The 23,784-nt window shown below is 40.2% G+C and overlaps 1 protein-coding gene across 1 annotated transcript in view; it reads right to left on the minus strand.

Moving 5' to 3' along the window:
• Positions 1–447: 447 nt before the first annotated feature.
• Positions 448–23,784, minus strand: part of LOC129014724 (ubiquitin-conjugating enzyme E2 Q2-like) — a 28,961-nt gene continuing 5,624 nt past the window's right edge. Inside the window, exons 2-7 of the mRNA XM_054452403.2 lie at positions 11,729–11,785; positions 7,991–8,130; positions 3,851–3,941; positions 2,556–2,603; positions 965–1,013; positions 448–546 (exon numbers count right to left, since the gene is read on the minus strand). Of these exons, the coding sequence (XP_054308378.2) occupies positions 2,568–2,603; positions 3,851–3,941; positions 7,991–8,130; positions 11,729–11,785 (324 nt within the window). The 3' untranslated portion in view covers positions 448–546; positions 965–1,013; positions 2,556–2,567. The remainder of the gene's footprint in view (positions 547–964; positions 1,014–2,555; positions 2,604–3,850; positions 3,942–7,990; positions 8,131–11,728; positions 11,786–23,784) is intronic.

Raw genomic sequence — 23,784 nt, forward strand, 5'->3', positions numbered from 1 at the left:
TGGTAACTGAACAGGAAACCAGCCCGACCAACATCCTTCTCCCCCGTGGCTTGCTCTCAGCTCCTCTTGGTCGGGCCTTGGGCAGCCAGACGGTCTGGTTTTAATCCTTGCTCTGCCACCTGTAACCCTGGACAAGTTACCTACCTTCAGTTACCTCATCTACAAGATGCAGATATTAGTAATACCCTCTTTTTAAGTTATTAAGAGGATTGAAAGAGTTAATAAAAAGCAAAAAATAAAAAGACTTGGTAAGCATAGGCACAGAGGGAGGAAAAAGCAATAATAAAGAAATGATACTTCCATATTTTCTATAGATCATCTTTGTAACAAGAAGAAAACAAAGCAAATAAAATGAAACAAATTCTCTGAAAAAGAATTAACACAGGCAGAAGGCTCACAAAGTAATACAAAATATATCTTATGGTTTATGTAAAATTCTTAATAAAATACCTTCTTTGCTCCAAGCTGCACTCTGGCTTTGCCTTTGAGTCAGGTGGCATTTCTTTGTACGATGACTGGTTCTGTCGAGTAGGCACTGCTTCAGCCCTACAAAAAGAAGAAAACATCTCTAGAAAACCTGATTCCCACTTGGGAAGGCCTAACAAAATGGCATATGCCTCAACAGCAGCACATCAGTGTTAAAAAGTCTGGAGTCAAGGGGAAAAAGTAAAATTGGACCATTTCCAGAATCTCACCAAAAACAACAAACTGACGTTCCAAGTGGCCTACATGAGCAAATTAGAACCTTAAATAAAGGTCACTCTTAATGCCTATCCTAGCATAGATTCAGCACCAAGTACAATCTCATTTTACTGGTTTACCTTTTTCATTCTTGAAAGTAGGAGCTATGACAAAAAAAAAACCACTAAAATTTCTTTAAGAGAACCTTCTACTTACAACCTAACTTACGTAATCAAAACACTCTGTTGAGGGTGAAACTTGAGTATTATAAGAAAATAATCACCTGTTTTGTGAGAAGTTCAATACATAATGCTCCTCCACCCAATACATACCTTAAAAAGAAAAAAGGAAACATACAAAATTATCTCGAGAATTATTCTTGCTTAAACAATTTCCACATGCCATTACTAAGAAAGAATGCACACAGTAAACATGAGAAGAGAACATGCAAGCATGAACATACTTGTTAGGGATATAGGACTATGGGTAACTTAAAAACTCTGTTGGCATTACTCTCATGTAATTGCTCTGAAATTCTAGTCAATTGTTTGAAATGGCTCTTAGAACAGAATACTTTGAATTTTTATGATATCAAAAACTAAGAACTTAGCCCTAAGTATTCCAAAGAATAGGGGCAGAAGAATGCATTTCCTTAAAGTACTACCTCAGAATTCAATTCAGTAATTCCGATATTGCCTGTAACATCAGAAAACAACTTCCTTAAAAGCATAGCAAGTTGGATTTACCAAGTTGCCTGTAACATCAGAAAACAACTTCCTTAAAAGCATAGCAAGTTGGATTTACCAAGTTGCTGACCAGGTCGCATTCCCTCCTGCCCTCAATTCCATCTTTGTGTTATACTTTATCTCCAGTTCCATTTTGCTTAGTATTCATTGTGCTCAAGTTGTCACTGTGGACATCAGAGCCTATAAATATATATTGTTGCGGCTCCTTCCTCTACATCTTTCCAAGTCATACCTGCTATTCTCCAAAGTCTGTGAATCCCGATACTAACAACTTGGAAATTCAGTTTAAGGTCCTCTGCAGAAGGTCAGTTAGCTCAAGGCAATCACATTTTTCTCAGGACTCATAAGAAATACTCCAACCCCAGAAAAAGGCCCTTCTTTCTGGTATCAGGAGCCGTGGGCCACAAACACAAATCCGACAGAATTTCAGCCATTTACCTCCCACATCGTCCCTTCCCTAACGTTCTAGATAAAGCAGGAAAAAAATCATGAAAACACCACCTGCAGTCATGAATCCTCCAGTTTCCTGGCCAAGATTTCATATTCCCTTCAAGATACCTCCCAAAGAGGACGTGACAAGGGAGGGGCACACAGAGTGCTACAGGTACCGAGAAGCTTTTATTTCTTTTATATATATATATATATATATATATTTTTTGAGACGGAGTTTCTCTTGTCACCAAAGCTGGAGTGCAATGGCACAATCTTGGCCCACTGCAACCCCTGCCTCCTGGGTTCAAGTGACTCTCCCACCCCAGCCTCCCATGAAGTGGGGGTTACATTACAGGCGCCCGCCACCATGCCCGGCTAATATTCTTGTATTTTTAGTAGAGACGGGGTTTCACCATATTGGCCAGGCTGCTCTCGAACTCCTGACCTCAGGTGATCTGCCTGCCTTGGCTTCCCAAATTGCTAGGATTACAGGCGTGAGCCACCACGCCCAGCCAAAGGTTCTATTTCTTAAGTTTGATGTTGGGCATATGGACGTATGATTTAATGTTTTAAAAAAGAAAGATACCTTCCTAGTTTTTTTGTATTTTCTTTTTTTGTTTTAGGCCTGCGTGCTTTATTCGTTACCCCATATGAATCGTAAAGAAGTAGCCATTAGCAAATTCAGGCAATACATACCAGATTCATACTTCAGGAAGACAACCCAATTGACAACCACAACAATTCCTATGATAACAAAAGTGAGAGAAAATACTGACATTACGGTCATATCAAGAAAGTCATATCAAGAAAGTTCAATCATAAGATATATCCACAAGCAAAAATATACACAAAAAGCTAAGTACGAAGCTTTTAGAAAACTACTACCATTCTTAGAGTAAGTACAAGAAAGTATTCTTTTATGTCTGTTTTTTTCATCCAAATACCGCATATAGCCATAGATTTTAAACCATTACATCTTATCTAGATTTTAAACCATTACATCTTATCTAGATTCCATATTAGATTAACATTTCTTCTAGATTCCATCGTTATTCCTTTGTAACCTTTATTTTTAGTATCTTAAAAATACTTTATTAAATATAACACATACATTCAGAAAATTACATAAAATATACCTTAAGGTATAGCTTAACAAGTTATTGTAAATTATTTGCCCATGTAACCACCAACCTGATCCTGAAATATATTCCAGCCAGTATCCAAGAAGCTCAGAGATGTCCCTTTCAGGTCACACATCCCTACCTCCCACCTGGATGGACTCCTTACCCTAACCTCTAAGTGATCACCTCTTTGTTCTTGATAGTTTTACTGCCCAAGTATGAATCCAGAAATAAGTGTTTCTCCATTTTCTTTTCATTTCTGTCCCCCTAAGAAGCCTTTTTAGAAGTTTTCTTCCTAATTCTACCCCATGCCCCATGGAATTTTAACACCACAGATATATTTATGTCGGTTTATGTTATACGGCCCTTTGGAGGGCAGCAGACCAGTATAATAAGCAAGATTTTCTTTCACTCTAAGGACCAATTTTCACTCCACTGTAGGCGATATTGCCTCCACTAAGAATGTATGCCCTAACCAACATTAGTTTTCCCTGTTGTTGAACTCTATATAGAGGAAATTGTACAAAATAGGTTTTGGGGGGTCTGGCCTCTGTTGCTTAACATAGTGTTCAAGGTTCGCCCGTCTTTCCCACATAGCTGTAAGCCATTTTATGAATACCACAATTCTTCATTTTCTTGGAATGAACACTTGGGTTATTTTCCGTTTGGGGCTATTAGAAATGATGCTGCTCTAAACATTCCTGTGCCTCTTGGTGTCTATGTAACTCATTTCTTGTGGAGTATATATCCACAAGATTCCTGAACCATAGTGTATGAGTATCTTCCACTTTACCAAATTGTTTTCCATAACACTTGTACAAATATACACCCCCATTAGAAAAACAGAGAGTCCCGTAACAATTTCCTTACCTTAAAAGATAAGTTAAGCAAAATATCTCCTACGCCTTCTTTTTCTTTGAAGATCTGAAGATCACAGTGCAAAGGACTATCAGGGTCAACCCTAAGAATCACAAATAAAACCAGTTCAAACAAAAAGATAATTTTTTTTTTCAACTAACTCAAAAATGAACCAATCTGAAAGCTAAAATAGAGCACCTAGGGTAAGTTCAAGAAAGAGAAGATCTTAAGCTGCTCTATATCCCCAGGAAAAAAAGAGGTCACTATAGCTTCCAGCTCCTTTAGAATGAATGTCCAAAAGAGACCATGATAGCCTACATCTCATCTAATAAGGGGGTTTGGAGTTTGCAGTCATTCTAAAGGAAAAGTCACATGTATATAATTTTCTCAAACCATAAAAACCCTAGAAGAAAACCTAGGCAATACCATTCAGGACACAGGCATGGGCAAGGACTTCATGTCTAAAACTCCAAAAGCAATGGCAACAAAAGCCAAAATTGACAAATGGGATCTAATTAAACTAAAGAGCTTCTGCACAGCAAAGGAAACTACCATCAGAGTGAACAGGCAACCTACAAAATGGGAGAAAATTTTCGCAACCTACTCATCTGACAAAGGGCTAATATCCAGAATCTACAATGAACTCCAACAAATTTACAAGAAAAAAACAAACAACCCCATCAAAAAGTGGGCAAAGGACATGAACAGACACTTCTCAAAAGAAGACATTTATGCAGCCAAAAAACACATGAAAAAATGCTCACCATCACTGGCCATCAGAGAAATGCAAATCAAAACCACAATGAGATACCATCTCACACCAGTTAGAATGGCAATCATTAAAAAGTCAGGAAACAACAGGTGCTGGAGAGGATGTGGAGAAATAGGAACACTTTTACACTGTTGGTGGGACTGTAAACTAGTTCAACCCTTGTGGAAGTCAAAGTGGCGATTCCTCAGGGATCTAGAACTAGAAATTCCATTTGACCCAGCCATCCCATTACTGGGTATATACCCAAAGGACTATAAATCATGCTGCTATAAAGACACATGCACACGTATGTTTATTGCAGCATTATTCACAATAGCAAAGACTTGGAACCAACCCAAATGTCCAACAATGATAGACTGGATTAAGAAAATGTGGCACATATACACCATGGAATACTATGCAGCCATAAAAAATGATGAGTTCACGTCTTTTGTAGGGACATGGATGAAATTGGAAATCATCATTCTCAGTAAACTATCGCAAGAACAAAAAACCAAACACCGCATATTCTCACTCATAGGTGGGAATTGAACAATGAGAACACATGGACACAGGAAGGGGAACATCACACTTTGGGGACTGTTGTGGGGTGGGGGGAGGGGGGAGGGATAGCTTTGGGAGATATACCTAATGCTAGATGACGAGTTGGTGGGTGCAGCGCACCAGCATGGCACATGTATACATATGTAACTTACCTGCACGTTGCACACATGTACCATAGAGCCTAAAGTATAATAATAATAATAATAATAATAATAATAATAAAAATAAAAAACAAAAAAAATAAAAATAAAAAAAAAAAAAAATAAAGACAGGAGGAAAAAAAAAAAAAAAAAAAAAAAGAATTCAAAAGTTTAATACGCTTTCCTAAACTTGTATTATTAGCCAAGCGGTTCAAGGAGAACAATTTGCCATGGATGGAACTATGAAAAGTTAAATCACTAAAAAATCAGTATTTTTCCATAACTGTCCTATATATAGATTTCTAATATGACTCCCACCCCCAACTCCCCCTTTGTCTTTTGTTTTTTGTTTTAAGAGACAGGGTGTCTCGCTCTCTCACCCAGGGTGGAATATAATGGTGCAATCACAGCTCATGTGCAGCCTTGACCTCTTCAAGCTCAAAAGATCTTCCTGCCTCAGCCTCCCACCATCTATAGTAGCTCACACTACAGGTGTACTACACCGACATATTTTAAAAGTAATAACATAACTACATCTACAATAAGAGTTAATTATGTTGCTTTCAAACCTGGGGGAAAAGTCATAAAAATCAGCTTGGCAATCATTCTCTGTATAATGAAATGTATTACTCTTACTTACTTTCCAACCAATGTTATTCAAGCTTGAGCTTTTTGCTACAAGATAAAAATCATGCAAGAGTTCACTCTATCAAGAAAATGACAAAAAAAATTCGATGGACATATAAAAACATTTTCAACACTCAACATTTCAAGAAGTTAAAAAAAAAAGTCCAATTGAATGAAGCATTATGAAATTTCAGAAAAATATAAAACTAGACACAAGTCTGGTTCATTTCCTATTTCTTATCATCTGAAAAACTCTAGCCAACATGTTCAGACCACCATGGACTCCATGATAGCACAGAATTCAGTATGAGTCTATTTCAAACCTCAGCAATTTGTGAAAATACTAGAAGACACTCAAGGTGACACTAACTAAAAGAGACTTCCATTCATAAGACTACAAGCAAGAATATTACGCAGATGGTCTAGTTCACACACTGACACACTGAGAAACACGTGTACCTACATGCAACTGGTTTCAGTTTTTCAGTGTGGGGACTTCTCTAAAGATGAAAACACATCCATATCCTATCCTAACACTAAGTAGAAATGGAACTACTTTTTAGTCAGGTGAAACTAAAGGTTTTAAAGACTGCACTATACTTTGAAAAAAGAAAAAAAAATCAAGTTTACAAAGATCTTACTTCCTAGATATGTAACCATGACCTCATTTCCTATCCATAAAATATGAGAAGTTTCTCCTATCTCTAAAATATGAAGAGTACCTATTTCATACAGTGGCTATGAAGACTAAATGAGAGGATATATAAAGTATAAAGTACTTAGCATAGTATCGGTCATGCAAAAGTGTTCAATAATTTATACTTGTTTTGAAGATAAACTGGAATCGATCACAAGACATGGAAAATACAGTAACATTATTTCAAATGCTACAAACTCAGTTTTTTAAATAATCAAGATATGAGAAATTGACTAAATTTCTTTCCTCTAGGAAAAATTACTAATTAAATTAATATATAACTAAGACTGAAGGAGGGAGAGTAATCTATCTGGTTTCAACACTTGGCATCTACTTGCCTAACAATTCATTCCCTGTTTTGGAGAACCTGTGCCCAAGACAAAGTAACTGGTCCTCGGCTTTCGTGGAGTTGGTAAATAGCTCTAATACAAGGCACGAAGTAGTAAGTGTTCAGACAATCATCTGATGTTTCCCTACTCTGTCTGAGCATTTCATGTATATACACACATCATTCTCATTGATGTTTCACAGCAGTCATCCAAAAGGTATGTACTGTCTATCCATATTTGAGAGTTGAGCAAAGTGAAACCAAAAAAGGTGTGTTTGTCACCAAACTCAGTGTTCTTTCACATCCGGCTGCTTCACATAAAAGAGATGTTAAGTCAAAAGAGAAGAATTAGTTTTGATATGGTCAGAGCAGGATGGACCAAAGTCAGCTTCATGAAGGAGAAATAATTTGAGTTGTGTTTTGTAAGAGAGAATGAATGTGAATATACAGATGCCACAGAAGGAAGGTAAGCAGAGAAAACAGCATAAACAGGCTGGAAAGGGGCATATACAGGGATCAGCAGGTGGTTCCAGGATGTGAAGAGCAGATGAACAGGGTAAAAAGTGGCTATTCATAGATGAGAAAGATAACCCTGGGCAAGAGAACATATGTCCGTGGCTAGGGACGGTGGCTCATGCCTGTAATCCCAGCACTTTGGCAGGCTGAGGTAGGAGGATCGCATGAACTCAGGTGTTCCAGATCAGCATGGTCAACATAGTGAGACCCCATCTCTACTAAAAATCTAAAAAATTAGCCTGGTGTGGTGGCTCATGCCCATAGTCCAAGACACTTGGGAGGCTGAGGTAGGAGGATCGCTGGAGCCTGGGAGATCAAGGCTCCAGTGAGCTACAATTGTGCCACCACACTTTAGCCCAGGCGACAGAGCAAGACCCTGTCTCAAAACCAATAAACATGTGACTGAATCTACCCCTAAGGCAGGGATGGAGGAGGAGAGCAGCTGAGATCAGCATGTTGATGAATTGCCTGGTATTAACTATAATTACTTAAACAAAAATCCAGGCTCTGGCTATTTATACACACTTACACAATTAAATGGTTTTGCCTTTCAGTCTTCCTAATTTTCTCTAATATCGCCAAATTTTCTTTTTCAATTCCTTCATCCTCCAACTTTTTCCCACTAATCGGCTCTGCTTTCATCTCGTAGTGATGTAAGTCTTCTATATCCTGCAAAAAGAAGAAAAATGTTAGCTTATTCAACCTATTTTTCTTCAGCAGTTTCTTCTGCCAGAAGTTAAATTATTCTTGACTCAATGGGGGACAAGAAACAGAATATATCTATCCTACGGGGAGAGAGAAAATGCCCCCACCTTCCATTCAAGAGGCTCCCACCTTTTATATCCTAGATTTTATTTAAAAGCTAGACTCTGGGTAAAGCAGATTTAAAAGCTTTACAAAGTCATAACTATTATGAAATAATCCATCATTTATTTTCTTCTTTAATTTTTATTTCCTTTTTTAAAATAGAGTCTCACTCTGTCACCCAGGTGGGCGTATACAGGGGTGATCTCTGCTCACTACAAACTCTGCCTCCCAGGTTCAAGTGATTCTCGTGCCTCAGTCTCCTGAGTAGCTGGGATTTCAGACATACATCACCATGCCCAGCTAATCTGTTTACATTTTTAGTAGAGAGAGGGTTTCACCATGTTGGCCAGGCTGGTCTCAAACTTCTGATCTCAAGTGATCCACCCACCTCTGTCTCTGGAAGTGCTGGGATTACTGGCATGAGCCTCCACGCCCAGCCAAGCCATCTTTTAAATCTCCTCTTAAGAGGAACCTTTGAGACAGTTTAGCAGCGGGTGTCAAGAACCTTAACTGTTCATAGTTTGTTCCAGAAATTCGACTTCTAGAATGGTATTCCAAGAAACTAGTCTAAGATGTAAACACAAATTTAGGCATAAGGATACCTATCTCAACCTTGCAACCAAAAAAACAAACACAAAATCTGCATGTGCAAAAATAGCAAAACAGTTAACTCAATTCCACGAAATATTAACAGGCCACTGAAATACCAACACAGCATAATTTCTCCTGTATCAAAAAACTTTGAAATGAAAAACGGAATACACAAAGGAATAGAAGAATTTCAATTATGCTGAAATATGCATAGGAAAAGACCAGAAGAACTTATATTGAAATGTTAATTTCAATTAATTTTAGTTGTTATCTCTGGAGACATTTGGTGCTTTCCCCTAATTTCAGTTTATGGTTTTATGTAGTAAGCATCTATTGATGTTAATAACTAAAACGTGAGTTAGAAAAAGAATTTGATTTCAGGTGCTCGGGAGGCGGAAATAGAAGGCTCGTTTGGGCCCAGGAATTTGAGGCTGCAGTAAGCTATGATCATGCCACTGCACTCCAGCCTGGGTGACAGAAACCCTATCTCAAAAAACAATAATAATTTAAAAAGAATTTGAATAGTATCCCCCAGAACAACATCTTTATTCACATCATTCTGCTCCCTCCCTTCCCATACTATCTTGTTCTTACACACATACAAATATAAGCAGATTTTTAAAAATCCTAACTTTTTTCAATTACCTTGTTTTTCTACTTTAAATGCCAAAATCTCTAAAGGAGTAGTTTATATTCATCTTGATTTTTTTTTTCCAAGCCGGCTAATTCACTGATTTCTAGACCAGGTTACTGACTACCTTCACTCAAACTCTGCCCATGACTCCACACTTCATGGAGCTCCCTTCTCCCTGTGTGCACCTTTCAGCCCTGATATTCCATCCTATGCTTGTTTTCCTCACAATGCTCACAAATGCCTTTGGCCTGTATTTCCTCCTATATGTTCAACCTCAGTCATGTTCCCATCCACAAAACTTCTCCACCTAAGTATTAATCAGCACATCACAAACAGAATTCAACACAACTTTCTAAAGCAATATCCTGAGCACACTGTTCCCTGCTTAAGGCTTTCCTATCAATAATCACACCAAATAGAAACACACGCCTGTCTTGAATTCAAGACTTCTAACCATCTGCCTTTTCTGGCCAATCTTGCTTTCCATGACTTCAGCACATCAACTTTCCTTCTCAAAACAAAAGCATCCAATGCACCGCAACACACCATGTCCAAGGTTGCTCTGGGCCTGTTCCCACCTTATTTTAGGAGCCCAGAATATCTGCTTTTCACCTGTCCTAATCTGACATCTCCAAAGTCCAGTCTCTTACCTTTCTAGATTTCCCTCAACGTTGCGGTCCCTTGTTTATTATCTTAGAGGGGAAAATGAAAGGGTTCATGATCTTTAGTACAATGGCTGCCTGACCCATGGAAAACGTTTAATGTTTTCATGCAGTTTATTCCACCTCAGCTAAACTGCATAAAAGCATTAAAACAAACTCTCATTCTAATTGGACAATTCTAAGAAGTATTTTACTCCCAGACTCATAAAACAAGCCTACAGCCAGGCACAGTGGCACACGCCTGTAATCCCAGCACTTTGGGAGGCCGAGGTGGTGGATCACTTGAGGCCAGGAGTTCAAGACCAGCCTGGGCAACAGAGCAAGACTCAAAATCTACAAAAAATAAAAAAAAAGCATTAGCTGGACGTGGGGCACCTGCCTGTAGTCCCAGCTGCTCAGGAGGATTGCTTGAACCTGGGAGTTGAAGGTTGCAGTGAGCCGTGACCACGCTACTGCACTCCAGCCTGGGTCACAGTGAGACCCTATCTCAAACAAACAAACAAACAAAAACAAGCCTACGACACTACTTCTTTAGTTTTGAAGCACTCGAAAGTATATTTTAGATTAATAATTTCCAAACCAAGAAAATGAAAGCCTAAAGTAATTATAAGACCCCAAACAGAAAAAATCTTGTCAAACAATCAAGACCATAACATTCACATACCTTCTATTTGGTCAATGCAGAGACACAGATCTTTGTTCTGAAATTTGCATTTAAATGCAAAGCTTCAGAGCCTGAAAACATCTAAAATTATACCCAGGACTGACAACTGGCCTAGGCTCAATGTCTTTGGAATGTGCTCTACTAAATTTGCTACCGTTTGAATGTGTTCCCTCCAAAATTCAGGTGTTTCTAATGTGATGATATTAAGAGGTAGGACCTTTAAGAGGTGACTAGGCCAAGAGGGCTCCTTCCTCCTTAATGGGATTAAGGCCCTGATGAATGAGGCTTCACACATTGGACTAGCTTGCTCTCCTGCCCTTCTGCCTTCTACCATGTGAGGATGCAACAAGAAGGCCCTCAGACACCAAATGTTGGTATTTTCATCTTGGATTTCCCAGTCTCCAGAACTGTTGGAAAATAAATGTTTGTTCTTTATAAATTACCCAGTCTCTGGTATTCTGTTATAGCAGCATAAAACAGACTAAGAGAAAATTCCTGATGATTTTTCAATGAGACAGTTTCACTACTTCTGGTGAGTAGTCCCTAACATGTTCTCAAATTCTCTTTTTATGCAAACATAACATTTTTTAAACTTAGTCGTTCCTATTCCTAAAAAGAACCAAATGCAGGTTAAGGACTGATCAGTATCACACAGAAATACAACTTTGGTGCTAAAATTAAGGGCTTTTGTTATTCAGGAAATCAAATCCAAAGAATTCAGATAAAGCAATTTGCTCAAAGGTGTATCATCAGTTAAAGGTAAAGCCAGACTTCAGAAATTATATTCCATTCCAAATACAATGTGCTTTCAATTATTCCACATTAATAGTAGTTTACAAAGCAGATTTATGGAATTACTCAAATAAAAAATGACATTTATGAAATGTCATTCTTACATCAAATACCTACTTCAGCCATCTCCTCTTCTTCCTCTTCCTCTGAAGTCACTTCTTCTGTTGTCCCATTCTGAAACAGAGAAAGAATCTGCCAGGTCTACACAGGCTGAATACAGGGCGAGTCCATTAGAAGACCCATGCCATAGCTTTAGGGACAAACCCTCAAACATCTGTCAATGCAGTGCCACTACCAGAGAGCTTATTAAAATTAAATGTTCATTTTTAAATCCAAGTTTGATTTGACAAACAACAGTTATCAGCTTTTAAAAATGGAACAGAAAATAAAAGATTTAGGAATAAAGAAAAGCAGTCAAATATAAATGTAAAATACAAAAAATATAAGTCAAATATAAAGCAAAAGTGAAAAAATATTAAAACAATCTAATTTGTTTTTTAAAATTTAAAATAAGAAAATATTTTACTTTCATGGCTATGTGTGTAAAATCAATGGCTTATTTTGTTTAAAATATCACAAACTATCCATTCCTTAAAATAACTACCTGTTTAACTTTGAAAAGCCTGAACCATTACATAAATTCAATTGCCTTACATTTTAAAAGATCAGATGTGTGATTTATAGACACTTCACAAAACTAACAATTATGAAATGATTACCACCTTACTAAAAGGCAAATTTTAGTTTTCAAATCATGTTATTTACTACAAAATACCTCTCTACAAGACAGAATTTACCAACAGACACAATTTACAATGATCAAGTTTAGAAATGAATTTAATGGGGTTTGAGGAAGTGCCTTCATACCCAGTTTGGGCAAAGTTCCAAAGATAAGCTTCCTGGACTGGGCACAGTATATAAATGCATCTTTAACCATGAAGGCCAGTTCAGGTTAGAACCCAGAATATGTAGAAGATCAAGAAACTAGGATCCAGAGATCAAGTAAGACCAACAAAGGTCTCAGCAGTTTCTAAGCATCTGTTTTTAGATACTCTGATGGAATAATTCTTAAGAAAAACAAACGCATGATCACAGAGGGTGTTAGAACTCTTCTGGATTAGTGAGCAGGAGAAAGCCATGTAGATAAACATACCCATGCAGAATTAACTTATATTTCCTTTAAATCTGCATCTCTTTAGACATTCTTTGTCTTCTAAAAACTAAATGGAAAAAGGAAGCAAGCAGCAGCTTCCAAAACATAATTCACCCCTTCTTCATTTCCCTAAATTGTTATATTCCAAATCAAACTATTTTGGGTATCTAAAGAATATATACTTAGCCTAAAAGTCCCAAAGACTTTGGCTGCATCAGTGATTGAAAGAACATTTTTGAAATGCTCACTGGCCAGGCGTGGTGGCTCACGCCTGTAATCCCAGCACTTTCGGAGGCCGACATGGGCGGATCATGAGGTCAGGAGATCGAGACCATCCTGGCTAACATGGTAAAACCTTGTCTCTGCTAAAAAATGCAAAAAATTAGCCGGGTGTGGCGTCGGGCACCTGTAGTCCCAGCTACTTGGGAGGTTGAGGCAGGAGAACGGCGTGAACCTGGGAGACGGAGCTTGCAGTGAGCTGAGATCGTGCCACTGCACTCCAGCCTTGGGGACAGAGTGAGACTCCATTGCAAAAAAAAAAAAAAAAAAAAAAAAAAAAGAAATGATCATTTCAAAGCCTACCCTGAGAATCTGGGTTTTTGTTGTTTTGTTGTTTTTTGAGACGGAGTCTCGCTCTGTTGCCAGGCTGGAATGCGGTGACAGGATCTTGGCTCACTGTAATCTCCGCCTCCTGGGTTCAAGCGATTCTCCTACCTCAGCCTCCCGAGTAGCTGGGACTACAGGCATGTGCCACCACACCCAGCTAATTTTTGTATTTTTAGTAGAGACAGAGTTTCACCATGTTGGCCAGGATGGTCTTCATCTCTTGACCTCATGATCTGCCCACCTTGGCTTCCCAAAGTGCTGGGGGGAATCTGTTTTTAAAAAGCTCTCTGAGGTGATTCTGACATGCATCCATGTCTGTAACCATCAGTCCAGTTACTATCTTTCATTTTACAAGTGAGAAAGCTGAGCCCCCACCCCTCAAAAAGGGTAATTTAATCAAAACAAAAAGTGAGTTAGGGTTGTAAAATCCTAAGATGAATTTCATTTCAGGATGTGGCCTGGTCCTCTTTCCAAAACCCCACCAAAATGACAGTATTTTGTTAAAAAGAGTAAGTCTGCCGCAGCAGCAGAAAAATAACAGATACAAGGAGATTACCCTTAGTGAACCAAAACCACAGGGACATGCCGGAAGACAGAAAGCTGACGGAATCAGACTGCTGGGCTTGACAAAGCCAAAAACCCAATCCAAATAATGGAGGGACCACTTTTTTCCAGAAGAATCTAACATTCTTTATTGTACTTGTCCCAACTACAGTTGGTAAGGATCACCCTCGGATATAAGAAACCTATCTTGATGGCCTCTTACTATGAGTGTGAAAATCAGAGAGAAAAGACAGAATGTTTTTAATATAACTCAACGCAGCAGCAAAATCTTATAACAGACTCCATCTCTGCCTTTTAACTCAGGAGCTAGAAAGCTCTCCTGCCAGCACCTCCCCATCCTTGTGCCACAGGAGGAGCACGGGTCTGCAAACCAGGAGAGGGAGGTCACGGCAAAAAAGAGTGACAATTCTGAAGACACTTGTGATGGTTAATGCTGAGTGTCAAATTGATTGGATTGAAGGATTCAAAGTACTGATGCCAGCTCTGTGAGGTGTTGCCAAAGGAGATTAACATTTGAGTCAGTGGGCTTAGAGAGGCAGACCCACCCTTAATCTGAGTGGGCACCATCTAATCAGCTGCCAGTGAGGCTAGGATATAAAGCAGGCAAAAAAACGTGAAAAGACTAGACTGGCTCGGCTTCCCAGCCTGCATCTTTCTCCCATGCTGGATGCTTCCTGCCCTCGAACACCGGGCTTCAAGTTCTTCAGCTTTGAGACTAGGACTGGCTTCCTTGCTTTTCAGATTGCAGATGGCCTACTGTGGGACCTTGTGATTGTGTGAGCTTAATACTCCTTAATAAATACATATATGTGTGTGTGTATATATATACTTTAGTTCTGTCCCTTTAGAGAACTCTAATACAACACTCATATCAACAACTGATACTGATCAATGGTATACCTCATGTATAAATGAACAGATAACCATGCACCACAGAGAGTTGAAGAAAACTAGCAATCTGAGAGGAAGGTGCCAAGTCAAATAAGCACAAATGACCAGAAGCACTACTAATGAAGGAAATAATCAGAATTTAAAAACCTAATTGGAATCTTTAAGAGTAATTGAGAAGACTCTGTATCCACAAAATAAAAAACAGATTACTATGTAAAAGACAATTCTAGGAATGAAAATAAGATACCCTCCCCCCGCAAAAAACAAAACAAAACAAAACAAAACAAACAAACAAAAAAAACCACCTGTAGAAGGGCCAGAGCACAATACACTTCTCAACAAAGCATTTATGATTAGGAAAATCAAACTGTGACATTCCCTTAGAACAGAGAGAAAAAGGAAATGGAAGGGAAAAAAAAGAGAATAGTTAAGGGACATGGAAGATACAGAGATCTAACATTCATCCAGAAGATGGAGGAGAATAGAAAGAAACAAAAGAGACAAATGCTGCTGAGCCAAAGAAAAACTTGAGAATATTAAGTGGCTCTGAATGCCCCAAAGGAATACTGAAAGCTAGACACAGTGGCTCATGCCTATAATACCAACACCCTCAGGAGGCCAAGGCAGGAGAATCACTCGAGCCCAGGAGTTCAAGGCTAGCTTGGGCAACATGGTAAAAACCCATGTCTACAAAAAAAATTTTTAAAATTAGCCGTGCATGGTGGTGTGCACCTGCAGTTCCAACTACTCAGGAGACTGAGGTGGGAGGACTGCTTGTGCCCAGGAGGTAGACGCTGCAGTCAGCCATGATCACACCACTGCACTCCAGCCTGGGCAACAGAGCAAGACCCTATCTCAAAAAACAAAGAAATACTGAAAAGTAAAACCCCCACACTTTACAATTACAGAGAAAATCATACTAACTACCAGAAAGAAGTAAGAATCAGATAGGCATCAGATTTTCATTTGTAACAATAAATATCAGAAGGTAAAAGTGTAAAGAACTGGGAAGAGACTCAACTATAAACTTAAAATTCTATATCTAGCTCCATCAAGACAGGAAGCATCTCTGTGTATGTTCGCCTCCGGATTCTCCACACCAAAGTGGATATCATTCAGGGATATACTTGAGGGGCAGGGAGCAGGAGACATAATACAAGAAATAGCAATGAACAAAGACAACAGTAACACCAATAGTGAAGTCTAAACGATTGCTCATAGATCACAGGGCATATTCTCTGACTATATTGATGCACTAAAAATAACTCAAAAACCATGTGAAAATGCTTTTTAAAAAGTTTTTTTTTCCCCAGATAATTCTTGGGTAAAAGAAGAAATTGATCCTCATGCCCCAGTCATCCAACTCCTAAGTACGTGCCCCAGGGAAATGCTGGCACAAGGGTACCATGAAATACAGACAAGAATAATCATAGCAGCATTCACTGTTTCTAACAACACTGGCAACAACACAGATGTCTGCATATAGTCAAAGGGATAAATGGTATGGTGTATTCAACAATGGAGTAAATACAGCAATGCAAAAGAACTATAGCTACACCAATAAGAACAAATTTCACACACAATGTTGAACACAACAAAGGTATGAAAAATACATAAAATATAATTTTCAAAAGCTCAAAAAATAGGCAACACTAAACTGTATTGTTCAAGGATGCACACATGAGTGATAACACTAGAGAAAAGTAAGGAAAGATGAGTGTACAGAGAACAGTGATTTGGAAGCAGCCAGCAGATGGTTTCTGTAGTGCTAGCAATGTGCCTTCTTTTCACCTGGGTGCTATTTGGTCAATGCAGAGACACAGATCTTTGTTCCGAAATTTGAACTTAAATGCAAAGCTTCAGAGCCTGAAAACATCTAAAATTATACCCAGGACTGACAACTGGCCTAGGCACAATCTCTTTGGAATTTGCTCCACTAAGTTTGCTACCGTTTGAATGTGTTCCCTCCAAAATTCAGGTGTTTCTAATGTGAATAGGATGCAAAAAGTGAAAACTTTATGCATCTTTACAACAGCCTAGAAGTATGGATGAAGCAATAATTTTTTTTTTTTTTTTTTTTTTTTAAGAATCTACAGCTACTAAAACTAACTGAACAAGTGGGAAATCTGGAGACCAACACATAGAAGAAAAACGGCAGTCAAAGACTCACTCTCCAAATTGGACATTTATTTAAACCAGGGTTTCTCAGCCTCAGCAATATGTATATACTGGGCCAGACAATTTGTGGAGGGTTCTCCTGTGTGTTGTAGGATGTTTAGTAACATCCCCTCTACCCAAGAAATGCCAATAGCACCTCCCATCATGACCAGTTGTGACAACCAAAAATGTCTCCAGATTATTTCCAAACATCCCATGGGGGCAAAAATCTCCTTCAGCTGAAAATTACTGTGTAAACTAGAGCTACATCCCAGATCTTAGAAAACGATGTAAGCTTCCCAAGTCAGCCCTGCATACCACTGGTACGGAAATGAAATAAGAGCCTAGAAGGAAACAAACAAAACTATAATCTTATTTAATATAAAACTAAAAATGCAAATAAAATACTACCATATCCATTCTAACAGTGTTTATTATAGGAATACAAGGATGATTCAAAATTAGGAAAATTTCATCAGGTAATTCACAAATTATATTTCTACATAGAATTGAAGGCACAATCATGAAAAACAAAGCAGCTCTATATGCATTAAGTCCATGATCTATTCAGTGATAAACACAGGTTGCAGATATCTTACAGAAGGAAAACTGAACACCAAACACGTATTTCTCCCATCTGCTCTTTGTCCTGAGGCTCCATGGGAATTACAGTGAAGAATAAACATTGTATAAACACACACAATTACAAAAAAAAAGGAATGGGGTTACCAACAGAAGAGAATTCACCTCCAATAGACAATGACAGTAAATGGGAAATGGTTAATTAATGAAGCAAAGCAAACAGTGGAGGTTAGGGGGATACCGATGACAAGGAGGCTAATTTGTCCCATAGTACCCTGGAGAGGCACTAGACTCAGACACCAGGTACCTCGGAGAGTGGGACTGATAGGCAAGACTGAAAACAGATTAACCAAAAGCCTACATACAGAACTCATTTTCCAGGCCCTGAAACACATTGTTCTCCCACATCTCCTTAAGCAGAACCCCAGCAAACATGCATCTACCTCAGGCAAGAGAACATAGATTTCACTTCCAGAGGAATGGAGTAGTTCCTGCCATCATTTATGATTGCACAAGGAGATAAGATAGAGGAGTGGGGATAACAATTGGGAATCAGTATAAATTCCCCCTAAAAAACCTTTCCCCTAAAAGCTATCAGTTGACAAGTCTTGGCCACAAAGAACTCCCAATCCTTTTTTTTTTTTTTTTTTGAGACAGTGTCTCACTCTTTCGCCCAGACTAGAAGGCAGTGCATGCATGATCACAGCTCACTGCAGCCTCAACCTCCTGGGCTCAAGCAATCCTCCCACCTCAGCCTTCTGAGCAGCTGGGACTACAGGCGGGCATCACCACGTCCGGCTAATTTTTTATTTTTTGTAGAGATGGGGGTCTCACTATGTTGCCCAGGCTAGTCTTGAGCTCCTGGGCTCAAGTGATCCTCCCACCTCGGCCTCCCAAAGCGCTGAGATTATAGATGTGAGCTACCACACCCAGCCTCCCATTGTCTTTTAGTCCTTCTCTCAAACATGAATGAACAAAAGGGGGAATTTTAAAAGACTACAGATGATGAGCAATGTAGAATAGATATTTGGGGAAAGGCTTTTGAAAGAAAAATAAGACCAAAATAAACTAAGAAAAAATTATTAAAGAAAAAAGACATGCTAAGGAGAGGACAAAAGAGTATCAAAATAGCTCCTTAAAGACACTTGTGAATATATTACATCTATAAAACAAAAAATAGAATATGAATAAGGAATAATCAGAGAAGAAAAAGTTCTCAGAACTCAGGCTTCATCTTTGGAGTTGGTCCCCAATGAGCCACAACTCCTGTCATTCACGTCCTCAGAAGGGACCATTCCACAGTGAATCTAGGTTGGCTCTGAGACTTACTTTAACCTATAGAATGTGGTAGAAATGAAACTGCACCTGTTCTAGGTCTAAGCCTTAAGAACAACTGACAGCTTGCACTTTTGTGCTTCTGGAAGCCAAAAAGAAGAACTGACTATCCTCTTGGAGAAAGAGAAGCTACATGAAGAGGCCCAAGAGTATGAGATGCTATGTAGAAAGGCCACATGAAGAAACACCAAGGCAGCAGACCTGTGGGTGAAGAAGCCATCTCAGACATTCCACTGCAGCTGAGCATCCAGACGACCAGTCCCTGACACTGTCTAACCATGCGGTGAGAGCTGTCGAATGAGACCAGCAGAAAAACTGTCCAGCTAGCCCATTAACCCATACAATAGTGAGAGACAGACAAATTTGTGGTTTTATGCCAAACCCTTGTGGAAGTCAGTGTGGTGATTCCTCAGGGATCTAGAACTAGAAATACCATTTGACCCAGCCATCCCATTACTGGGTATATACCCAAAGGACTATAAATCATGCTGCTATAAAGACACATGCACACGTATGTTTATTGCGGCACTATTCACAATAGCAAAGACTTGGAACCAACCCAAATGTCCAACGATAGATTGGATTAAGAAAATGTGGCACATATACACCATGGAATACTATGCAACCATAAAAAATGATGAGTTCATGTCCTTTGTAAGGACATGGATGAAATTGGAAATCATCATTCTCAGTAAACTATCGCAAGAACAAAAAACCAAACACCGCATATTCTCACTCATAGGTGGGAATTGAACAACGAGAACACATGGACACAGGAAGGGGAACATCACACTCTGGGGACTGTTGTGGGGTGGGGGGAGGGATAGCTTTAGGAGATATACCTAATGCTAAATGATGAGTTAATGGGTGCAGCACACCAGCATGGCACATGTATACATACGTAACTAACCTGCACATTGCGCACATGTACCCTAAAACTTAAAGGATAATAATAATAAAATTAAAAAAAAAGTTTTGGGATAATTGGTTAAGCAACAATAAATAACCAAAACAAAACTTAAAGTTATGACTAGCCAAATAAAATTTCCCAAAAGCTTGTACACACATGCTCACAGCAGCAGTATTCACATTAATCAAAAGGTAGAAACAACTCAAATGTCCCTCAGTGGATGAATGGATAAATAAAACTTAATATAGCCCTCCAGCTGCAGTGAGCCGAGATCCTGCCACTGCACTCCAGCCTGGGCGACAAGAGTGAAACTCCGTCTCAAAAAATAAAAATAATAAAAAAAATAGCCATTCAGTGGAATATCATTCAGCCTCAAAGATGAACGAAGTACTGACACATGCTACAACAGGGATGAACCCTGAAAACATTATGTTGGTGAAATAAGCCAGACACTAAAGGGTACATACTGTCTGATCCCATCTTTATGGAATATCCGGAATAGGCAAATCCAAAGTGAGGGAAAACTGATTTTTCATTGTGGGGGCTGGGGGGAGAGGGAAGAATGGGGAGTGACTGCTTAATAAGTACAGGGTCTCCTCTGGGGGCAGTGAAAATGTTCTGGAACTAAATATCAGAGGTGGCTGCACAACATTCTACTAAATGGTACTGAATTGTACACTTTAAAATGGTAAACTTTATGTTACAAGTGCCTTACTACAATTTAACAATAATGGGAGAAGCAAGAGTAAGGAGAGCCCTCTAAGGGTCTCAAACATACTGCCCTATGAGAATCCCTTCACCTAAGCTCTACGGAGGTCACCTGCCAGCTTGTACTGAGCTAACCCTCCAGTGACTCACACCCAGGCAAAGTGGGAGATGGTCCAGGGGAGGGGCTGGGTCATCCAGGCAGCAGAGGCAGCTGTCCGTCAACCACTGATACGCCCTTCTCCTGGTCACCTGCCTCACATACCAGGTGCCACTCTGGGTCTATTTGTGGGGAAGGTGGGAGCTCTGCCACTTACAGCCCCCAGAGTTGCAGAACTAGGGAGAATTCCATTTGGTTTTGTTCAATTCTCAAATGAGAAAATCTTCACCAACCCTTTCTAATACCATTGCTTAGGGGTCAGCATGGCTGCTTCTTCATGCTTGCCGCAAACACCTGCAATTTTTCCATCCTGCTAACTTAAAGGCAAGAAGCCCTGTGTGCATAGTTTAATGACAGCAACCTACTGGGGATAAACATCATTCATGTGGCTCTATCAGAGGCTCAAGCCTGCAGTTCTCTCAGGAGGCTTGACCTGTGACCTCTCCTGTATTCACCCAGTGGCCTCCACACTCGGCCTCCAGCCCTGCACACATTCTGAGAAAACTAGCTTGACATCTGAAACATGAATGTAACAATGGTGCCCAAGCCAAAAGGAAATTAAATGACCAATAGTAAGTCAGCATTAGACTTCAGTTTCCAGAGGGCATTTTCTACAGTATTTAACTTCCACTCATTTACACAGGCCAGATCTCTGTTCTCCTAATATGGGGAGTCCACAGTTCCGGTCAATAAGATTAGTCCTAATAAGAAAAAAACTGAGTTTAGTCTCGATGGAACTGCCTAAGGCTATAGACATTAAAACAAAGTCCTACGACTTATAATTTGAAAAACAAGTTTCACCAGATGATCTATAAAGAAGATACCAATGATCCAGTTAATTTCACTAAATCTACCTGTCTACTTTTAGGAATATACACAGTAGAATATCTGGGATATTTAAACTTGTGGAAAAGGCAAAAGGATAGCAGAAAGAGCTGTTATTTAATGGTGGATTTAATGATATATGTTTATTTTAATGACACTCACAAGGCATGACCACAATCACTTTACTATAAGCCACAGCCTGTGGGATCTATGTTCCTTCCACTCCCGCCAAGGGGGGATCATGACCCATACAAGACCTAGGAGAGAAGGGGAGGCTCCCCACTCCCACTCAGGATGTGGTTGTATTATTTACTCATGGCTTATTTTGGTCGTGAATGTCTTCCTGACACCTCCCAGGGCTATGCCGACCCACCGCCCCACGACCACACACGCCAGGTCCACAGGCCTGAATGGGTGTAATCACAGCTCGTCCCTACTGTGGCTACATCTAAATAGTTTTGATTTGGCCCAAAATGTTTTTGCTTCTTTGTGGGTGATACAGTTTGGATATTTGTCCCCACCTCAATCTCATATTGAAATGCAATCCCCAATGCTGGTGGTGGGGCCTGGTGGGAGGTAGGTGTCTGGATCATGGGGCACATCTCTCATGAATGACGTGGGCCATCGTCTTGGTGATAGGTGAACTCTTGTTCTGAGTTCACAAGAGATCTGGTTGTTTAAAAGTGTGTAGCACGCCCCCTGCACAGCCCCCTGATCAATCAATCAATCTCTCTCTCTCCCCCATTCTCACCACGTGAAGTGCTAGAACAGCCTAATACAGTGTGATTCTGGCTACATGGGTTCAGACTGGCTCAGCTTAGCTTTAGAGGGTCCAAATTGGCTCGAGCCCGTTCGTCATCCAAAAACCTTTTATTTCTTATTTCTTTTATTGTGGTAAGTATACATAATGTAAAATTTACCATCTTAACCATTTTTAGGTGTAGAGTTCAGTGGCATTAAGTGCATTCACACTGTTGTGCCATCTTCACCACCATGCATCTCCAGAACTTTTCCATCTTCACAACTGCACCCATTAAACACCAGCTCCCCACTCCCTGCTCTCTCCAGCCCCGGCCACCCCCATTCTACTTCCCGTCTCTGTGACTCTACTGTGGGTGCCTCAGAGAAGTGGAATCACACAGGACTTGTCCTTTTGTGACTGGCTCTAGCAGGATGTCCTCAAGGTTCATCCATATTGTAGCCTGTGTCAGAACTTCCTTCCCTTTTCAGGGTGAATGAAATTCTATTGCATGTGAAATCCTTTTCTTTTGTACGGTGTTCGCTATGCCGGCAGCTCAGAAGAGCAAGAGGAGCCCTGACCCGCCACTGCTTTGTCTGTGGAGTGGGTTTTGAGGGCTGGGGAATGGCTGGATGACCCCCCCTCTCTTGAAGATGAACACAAATATTTCTAAAAGTGGCTAACATGCTACTGTTCACATACTTGGGACCCAATGAATGAATCAAGAGGGGGCAGACAGGCTCCAGAGGCAGAATCAGAGGCCACCTGCAAGCACATGAGCCGAAGGACAGAGGCTGATGAGACAAGAGGGTAAATGAGTGATGCCGCCACACACAGCAACAGCCTCCACCCTGACATTGCACCCGAGCAGCTCTTGGGGAGCAATGTCTCCCCACGTTAAGTCCAGCTCAGGCTCCCTGACCTGCACAGCTTGGCTGCACCCAGAGCAGACCCGGAGGGCCACCCTTGGGGCAGACCCAGAAGTGAGTCAGCACCCAGTGTCTCTTAAAAGGCCCAGTGTCTCTTCAAGGCTGAGTGCGGTGGCTAATACCTCTAACCCCAGCATTTTGGGAGGCTGAGGTGGGTGGATCACCTGAGGTCAGGAGTTCAAAACCAGCCTGGCCAGTACGGTGAAACCCCGTCTCTACAAAAATACAAAAAATAGCCGGGCATGATTGTGGGTGCCTGTAATCCCAGCTACTCGGGAGGTTGAGACAGGAGAACTGCTTGAGCCCAAGAGGCAGAGATTGCAGTGAGCTGAGATCACACCATTGCACTCCAGCCTGGGCAACAGAGCAAGACTCCATCTGAAAAAAAAAGGACCAGGACCAGACAGAGGCCTGGACCATAGGCAGCTGTTGACACTGCAGGAGCGGAACAGCTTCTATGAGCCTAGCCCAAACATCCTTCAGCTCCAACAGTTTGGGCCTTGGCTTGGTCTCAGTTGGAGAGAGATCAACTTCTCTTCTGTGAAGGTTGACTGGGGAGTTTGGGGCAGACGTGGGTGTGGCAGGTCCTGGATGCCTCTATCAGCCCAGCGGGCTTC

The sequence above is a fragment of the Pongo pygmaeus genome, chromosome 16 (assembly GCF_028885625.2).
Source record: "Pongo pygmaeus isolate AG05252 chromosome 16, NHGRI_mPonPyg2-v2.0_pri, whole genome shotgun sequence".
Classification (NCBI taxonomy): domain Eukaryota; kingdom Metazoa; phylum Chordata; class Mammalia; order Primates; family Hominidae; genus Pongo; species Pongo pygmaeus.